The sequence below is a fragment of the Notothenia rossii genome (assembly GCF_949606895.1).
Source record: "Notothenia rossii genome assembly, chromosome: 2".
Lineage (NCBI taxonomy): Eukaryota > Metazoa > Chordata > Actinopteri > Perciformes > Nototheniidae > Notothenia > Notothenia rossii.
In genome coordinates, this window is record NC_136904.1 from 42,798,383 (window position 1) to 42,806,992 (window position 8,610).

The window sequence follows — 8,610 nt, forward strand, 5'->3', positions numbered from 1 at the left end:
CCAAAACATTGGATTCATGCAGGCTAAACTGTACCCGGTAAAGAAAAGGACAACAGAGAATTCAACAGAAGAAAAAAGACAGGAAGTAAACACTAACGGGAACAGCAGAAGAAGAGGACAGACAGGAAGTATACACTAACGGGAGCATAAAAAGAGGACCGACAGGAAGTAAACACTGACGGGAACAGCAGAAGAAGAGGACAGACAGGAAGTAAACAGTAACAGGAAACAGCAGAGGAAGAGAGACTGCAGTTCCAGCCGTTGCTACGCTATAGAGTGGTGCAGGGATGACGTATTTACTCGGAAGTAAGCTGCGCATGCGTTCCCTCGACAAAAAAGCAATGGGAGTTCTCCATAGGATTTTGGAAAATAGCTCGAAATAAGGTGTGTGGAAAACGAACCTGTTTGATACATGCACGTTTTGTTCAGCCGGATAATATCCACATGTCTACCCTACTTTTATAATTATCGAATCATAAATCTGATCGCCAGAAGCAAAATGCTAATCAATAAATTGTGTTCAAATGATTAACCCACATGGAGTGATCAAAGTCTTGATGACCCCACAACAGGTCATGCTTCACTTCTGTGAACCTAACAATCATTATTTTTTTTTCAAATGGCCATGGAAAGCCCAAGAAGAAATAACACAACTTCCCAGACAAGGCACCCAAACAAGAAACAGACCACAGCCCAACTGGTACCAAAACATTGGTAGGTCAAAGAAGATTGCACAGTAAGAGCGCAATAGGACGACATCTTTACAAGACCGCCAACTGGACATCAAAGTGTAAAAACAATGTTTGTTTTATCTTTTCCTGTAAGGAGGGTAACATCAAGACTGTGTTGAACGAAGAGAATATTTATCGTCTCTAGAGCAAGGCAGAAGCTTTAGTGGACATTGAAGTCACATGCTTCATACATGTCATTGATTCGATTATTTTGTTTTCCATTTCATTTAGCTTGAATAGATATACTATACTCTGCAAAGCTTTTTTTTACTTTTTTTGTATTTTTAGCATTTCCATTCGATATCTTATGTGATCGGACCTTTGCAAAAAAACATGTTGATAAAAACATACCGAAAGATGTTAAGATGAATGAATAACTTAATCACTGGTGATACAGTATCACTCATTGGTCTTGGTTTAGAGAACTGGGATTAACACTTTAGAAAACCACATATGCTTGCAATAAAAAAACTGATATTAACCATTGTGCTATCGGTAACTGAAAGTAAATGACTCTTTGAATGCTTACATTACTTGTGTAAGTCATGTTCCAAACGTACCTATAATGCTTAGCCTATTCATCTATCTCTGTCAATCAGGCCTTTGCATTAGGTATAATTATGTCACAGCATTTAATATATACAAAAATGTAAACCTCTTTATTCAAAGTTTGCATTTAAAACAACGTATTTTTAAAGCTAGTACCCAAATATCTCTCTTCATGCATTTAATGTTAACCAGGTCTTTGCAGAGGGTAGTAATATGATAGTATACGAAATGCAGAAAACAGAAAATATATCATCAAACTAGCAATGTTATACTTAAATTAATCATTTTTCTCAGTATCACAATGGCGATGTGTTCAATTTGCTGCTTTTGTGTTTTCTCTCCCTCTCGCACACACACTAGGTAGGAGCCCTCAGCGGCAGAAGCAGGAGTGGTGAACAGTTAATAGTGGCACTGCAATAACAATAAAATGTCATCAATCTGTGGGCGCCTCCTGCCTCTGTCACACCAAGTTTGTACAGAGTAATGACATTAGGCCCGGAGTAGCTGGCACACTGCTCTCTTAAAGGCACCGCACCTCCAAACAAACATACACCTGATGGGGGAAATGAGAGGGGGAAGGTACAACAAGGAACAAAGTAACAGAGGTGAGGCTCGATAATGGGCAGCCATTGAGAATGTTCTGATATCAGATTATTTAATGTTGAATATATTCTTTTGGAAGGAAATTGATCTAAGAAAATTGAGATGAATGCACAGTCGATGTTTCTTTCACTAATATTAGCCTATGGGAAAAATAGCCACAGTATAAAAACATTGAGAAAAACTATTGATGTTGATTATGGATAGAAGGATAATAGAAAATATCCAAAGGATGACATTTTAGTGGTCATTTTCACTTATTTTAAAATATCAGCACAAGTCATAAAACCGGAAAAGAAACAGAGATGTCCGCCCCTTAGCCTATCACGTACAGTGTGTTGGAAGCACAAATGCCACACAGTGATGTCACTATGTTACGGAAGTAAACGTAAACAAAGGAGTCCAATGGCAATGTTAAGCATTTTTATTTACATGTTCATTTGTATTATTTCAGTATGATATTTCAAACAGTGGCTTAACTTTAAATACCTACCAGCTATGGGTAATATCAGTGAACGACCAGTCCTCTAAAGCCGTGGATTGGCTGAACCATAAAACATGATTTCACTAAATCTTGATGAGGACATGTTTGTTTACTGGCATGTGTGTCAGTGCAAACGCCTGTTTTAAACATGTATAGGTGTTATTGTGTGTGTGTGTGTGTATGTGTGTGTGTGTGTGTGTGTGTGTGTGTGCACGTGTGTGTGTGTGTGTGTGTGTGTGTGTGCACGTGTGTGTGTGTGTGTGTGTGTGTGTGTGTGTGTGTGTGTGTGTGTGTGTGTGTGTGTGTGTGTGTGTGTGTGTGTGTGTGTGTGTGCACACACACATGCTATTGCACTGTATGTGCTCATGATTGTTGCCAGCATGTTCTCATGGCGGTGTGTTGACTTGCATCCATCTGCATACCCGCTGGTGACACACCAGCCAAGAGCCTCCATCAGTGAAACACACACTCTCACTCGGGGGACAGGGGCCGGAGGGGGGGCAGAGCGTGAGAGGGAGACAAAAGCATGTGCATGTGTGTGTTAGTGTAAGAGAAGGAGGGAGGGTCTGGCCAGGCAGCATTAACCCTGTGGTTCCTGGGGCCAGGCCGTGCCACTGATCCTGTTTCTAATTCACCCCCGCTGGCACTGCTAATGCCAGCCACTAGCAGCTAGCAACTAGCAAACAATCTGCTCAGGGGACTGCCCACACCGCTCAGCTACACCCACATATACAATAATGTAGGCTGGGCTATGCATAATGATTAGCATCCTGTTTAGACCTTACAGCTACTCACACTGAGGGTGAAAATGTAAGATAAATACTGATGTAGGACACCAGATCTTCTTGTTTGAAGGTACAAATTCAACAGTTTTTATCTCAAGCTTAATCTCACTTTGAAATCCAGCTATACTTAAATGCATTTGATTGAATAAAAACAGTAAATATCACTTTTTTTTTTTACTAAACGGATAATTCAAAACATTTGTGTTTTATAATAATTCTTTACACAATTGATTTTTTTGACTACACGTGTTTGGTTGTTTACTGCAGTTATTTGTGACGTGCTGTATCATGTCCTAATAGACTTCAGCTTCAGAGATAAATTCATCTCAGAAAATGAGTGCAGCATAATGTATTCATAAAGTTTTTCCACAGTTTTCTGTTTTACTACATGATTTAATGTGCTTTGATAGTCGTTTCCAACTATTACCTTATCTCCACACATTGATGGTAAAAAGGTCAAATAAATACTGATTGTACTAAATAAAAGGTTCTTGCTTAGCGAATCTAAGTCTTAAGCTTCAAGCTTATTTTAATTCATAGTGACTCCAGCTTTACATCATCATTTGATTTAGTAAAAGCAGTTTTATTAACCCACCATTTCCTTTACTAGAGACAGATTCCAGAGGGATGACATGCCACAAATGGTCCCAGGCCGGACCCGAACCGGGTCCTTTGCTTGGGCAAAGCCTCGAGACATGTTTCGCCATCTCTACCAACTGAGCTAAACAATAGCTTAGCTTCACATGTTTGGTTATGCATACTACAGTTATTTGACGCGTGCTGTATCATGCCCTATTTTAAAATATCACCTTGTCTTTATACAAGCCTTGAAACACTGAGGGTAAAACATGTAAGATGATTACTCATTATACAAAACAAAGAGTTTTGCTTAAAGCTAAAAATACAACTCTGTATTTAATTTAAACTTAATCTCATTTTGAATTGTCTGCCAGCTATACATCATCATTTAATTGTATAAAAGCAGTAAACATTTATCTTCTTTTGTAAATGTTTACTGAATGGATAATGAATCTCAGACAATGAAAACCCTAAATCAAATCAAATCAAGTTTTATTTATATAGCACATTTATAAACGATTTTTGGTCGAGCCAAAGTGCTGTACATATAATAAAAATAGCTAGAGACGCTTTACAGCTAATACAACAACACAGATTGTTCAGAATATCAGTGTGAGAAAAACGACACCCTCTATCCTTAGACCCTCACATCGTACAAGGAAACACTTCCGGAGAAAACCCACAGTTTAAAGGGAAAAAATGAGAGAAACCTCAGGGAGAGCAACAGAGGAGGGATCCCTCTCCCAGGACGGACATACGTGCAATAGATGCCGTGTGTAAATCGAAGAGATAATAGATTTACAACATAGGTAGTCTAAATGTTAGGAAATGCATGTGTCTGTAATAAGAAGATGAATCTACGAAGATGTCAACTACAATCCTGTGGGAGCCTTCAGGGAAGCAGCATGACGAGACCCAGGCAGGACCACAGTGATAGGTTTAGCCACGACCCGAAGTCCACGACTTAATCCAGAACTCAGGATAGAGGATCCAGGACACAGGACCACAGCAAGAAGATCAGCCTCGACTCCGGATCCCGGCATCGATATAGACACACTACAAGAACAAATTTGGCTGGTTTAATCGGAACAAGAGAATACACAGACACAGACAGACAGAAGGATGGAAGAACAAGCACTTATTCGTGGCTTGCTGTATATTGTCCTATTTTATAATTTGCTTTCACCTTGTCTTCATTTGCACCTATTACCCATGTCTGAGCCATAGCCACCATTCACGTTTCTTTCCATTTTCCCACGTCCCCTGCTGCTTCTCACTTGCTCTCCCTCAGTGTGTTTTAAGGCTGAATAAACATATTGACCTTAAAGAAAATGTAATAATGATGAGAGCTGATTGCTGTTGTAAAGAAAAGTAAAAGGGCTGGTAAGGTTCAACATTTTTTTCCTCTTCCAGCGTGATCCACAGGGACAAGTAGCTGTCTTTAAACCTGATGTGAAGACAGACCTTCTTATATGCACATATGGAAATAAAACACTAATAGAAATATAATGTATTTGATGATTCACTATAACTAAGTTCTAAATGTGTCCTCTGTTAAGATTTTGAATTAAGACAAGAATTGAATAAATTAATACATTATTTCTGATAAAAGTATGTGAAATTATATCTGTAGTAATATTTTAAACTCTACTTGTATCTTATCAGTTAATTAGTTACAACAATACATTTAACTCTGGTTCTGGCAGAATGAGTTTCTGAAATGTGTTGGGACACTTGGATGTATCCCTTTTAGTATGATAATTAGCCTGTTAGCATTAGCCAGACAGCATTGTGTGACTTGTTGAACTGGTTTACCTGCATGTGTGGGTGTAGGCATTCCGATTATTATGATAATAGGCAGGATTGTGTGACTTGTTGAACTGGTTTACCTGCATGTATGGGTGTAGGTATTGCTTTTATTATGATAATAGGATAAACCAGGTAGTATTGTGTGACTCAAGTGTACAATGTAAATAGGGTTCAGATACTTGTTGCATCGGGACACCTGGAAGGTGGTGGTACATGCATTCCTTTTAGTATGATAATAGGCTAAGCCAGACAGAATGAACACTTGTCCCACCACTCTATCTATTCCTTCAGGTAATCTATTACAATATAATAAGCATATGTATTATTGATACATATTTATTAATTACTTTTTCCATTTCAGAATGCCACCAGCAGAGAGAGGTCCTCGATTCAGTGTGCATGATGTGATTGCTGCCATCCAAAACGGAGAAAGTGGGTGAGAACTGTAATCTCTGGAATGATCTGTGACTTTGATGTGTACCAAGGCAGTATCAATGGGATACGAGCCAAGTCTGAACTTGGATTATCAGGTGATGTTGTGATGAAGCTTGCCTCCACGCTTCCAGAAGGTCAGAACTACAAGATCTACGCAGACAACTACTACCTGTGTCCCATTGGTCGTGAAGCTCCTTGATCGTGGGATTCGTTATGTGGGAACAGCCAGGCAGGTGCGCTTACCCAACTGTAACCTTGAAGAGGAGAAGAGCTTGAAGGAAAAAGGGAGAGGAAGCTTTGACATCCGAGTGGAGGCTAACCACAACATCTGTGCTGTCAAATGGTATGACAGCAGAGCGGTCACACTTGTGCCATCCTTTGCTGGACCAGACCCATGAAGTCCCGACGCTGGTACGTGTACATCTTCTGGCACACCATCCTCCTTGCTGTGATCAACGCCTGGCTCCTCTACAAGCAGGCTTGCAAAGCTCTAAAGATACCAAAGCAGGAGATCCTGACCAGGAGACAGTTTCAGGCGGATCTAGCATCCTCTCTCATCCTGGTAAGAATGCATTTCTGCTATTTGCCGTTTGTAATATTTTTTTAGATTTCACTGTAATATGTTTGACTTGTATCCTAATGTATTTTTGACATGTATCTTGATTTATTCTGTTCTAATCAGGTGAACACAACTCCTCTGAAAACACCCAAGAGAGGACGACCATCTTCAGGGAGCCCAGCAGCGACAGTGACATCAAGGAGCCCGTTGAATGCTCAGAAGAGACCATCCTCAGGTGATGGGATTCCACCAAACGGGGCCCCATCCAAGAGATCACAGCCTCCACTGGATGTACGCAAGGACCTAGTGGCATATTTTCCAGTGAGGACAAAGAGAGGACGCTGCAGTAAAGGGTACACAAACACACAATGCACCAAGTGTGACGTCCGTCTCTGCTTTTCTGACAATAGGAACTGTTTTTGGGACTACCATTGTATTCATATTTAATAAATGACTTTTCATAAAAAATATGACTGACATGTGATTATTCATGCTATATACTGATATAGGGCTAAGTAAGCAATCAATCCTCCAAATCTACCCTTGGTTGTTCAATATATTTATTCAGACAATGTGAGTAGAAACACAGGAATTCAGTTCACACCTAGGCCCAATGTTGCAATATTACAACATTTCTCTAAAAACATAACAAAACGTAAAGAATAAACATTTCTCTTCTTTTGTAAATGTTTACTGAATGGATAATGAATCTCAGACAATGACAACCCTAAATCAAATCAAATCAAGTTTTATTGATATAGTACATTTATAAACGATTTTTGATCAAGCCAAAGTGCTGTACATATAATAAAAATAGCCTACAGTCAAGACACTTTACAGCAAATACAACAGCACAGATTGTTCAGAATATCAGTGTGAGAAAAACGACACCCTCTATCCTTAGACCCTCACATCGTACAAGGAAACACTTCCGGAGAAAACCCACAGTTTAAAGGGAAAAAATGAGAGAAACCTCAGGGAGAGCAACAGAGGAGGGATCCCTCTCCCAGGACGGACATACGTGCAATAGATGCCGTGTGTAAATCGAAGAGATAATACATTTTACAGCGTAGGTAGTCCAAATGTTAGGAAATGCATGTGTCTGTAATAAGAAGATGAATCTACGAAGATGTCAACTACAATCCTGTGGGAGCCTTCAGGGAAGCAGCATGACGAGACCCAGGCAGGACCGCAGAGACAGGTTTAGCCACGACCCGAAGTCCACGACTTAATCCAGAACTCAGGATAGAGGATCCAGGACACAGGACCACAGCAAGAAGATCCGCCTCGACTCCGGATCCCGGCATCGATATAGACACAAAACAAGAACACATTTGGCTGGGTTAATCGGAACAAGAGAATACACAGACACAGATAGACAGACGGCTGGAAGAACAAGCACTCCCTAAGCACTTATTTGTGGCTTGCTGAATATTGTCCTATTTTATCATTTGCTTTCACCTTGTCTTCATTTCATTACCAAAACGTAAAGAATGTGAAAACTCTTTCATTTCTGCTCCAGAGGCTCCCTACAACAACATCTGGAAGGTCAATAAAAATTATTCTAATGTTGTTCTATATTTCGGCTTTACAGGGTTAAAGAGATGTCTGTCTTCAGTCATCATCTCCTAAAATGCTTCCAGCAGGGGTCAAGTGCTCGTGACCGATGACACAGGCAGCCATGTCTAAGTGGGAATTGCAACTTAGATCACTATCAAGGGATCCCTTTAACCCACTGACTGAATGCCTCTGAAGCTGAAGTCCATTAGGGACGTGCTTCTGCTTTCCTTCATCATCTTTGTTTCCTCTTTACCCATAAGACTGCAAATCTCTTCAGAGAACCACATCAGGAAGAACTAGTGCAGCTGCTCCTTGGTCCCCTTGGTCCCTGAAAGTGACCAAAGAGCATGGATGTATAGAGAGAACTGGATACAGCGTTCGAAGCGGGACCCCGTCCATTCCTATGAACGTTTTGAGAGCAAAGGCAGCTGTATCTGGGCCCAAAGAGTGTGCACTCTTGCGTCTTCTATAAACCCTGCCTCTAATAAACAACTTCACGTTATCTTGGCTCAGTTAAAT

The 8,610-nt window shown here is 40.2% G+C and overlaps 1 protein-coding gene across 1 annotated transcript in view; it reads left to right on the plus strand.

The window, feature by feature from the left end:
• The window catches only part of LOC307029609 (uncharacterized protein), a gene marked incomplete at its 3' end in the record, with an annotated part of 56,692 nt that extends 49,714 nt beyond the window's left edge, over window positions 1–6,978 (plus strand). The window contains exons 2-4 of the mRNA XM_079665689.1: window positions 5,899–5,973; window positions 6,104–6,534; window positions 6,655–6,978. Of these exons, the coding sequence (XP_079521815.1) occupies window positions 6,367–6,534; window positions 6,655–6,978 (492 nt within the window). The 5' untranslated portion in view covers window positions 5,899–5,973; window positions 6,104–6,366. The remainder of the gene's footprint in view (window positions 1–5,898; window positions 5,974–6,103; window positions 6,535–6,654) is intronic.
• Between the last annotated feature and the right edge of the window lie 1,632 nt (window positions 6,979–8,610).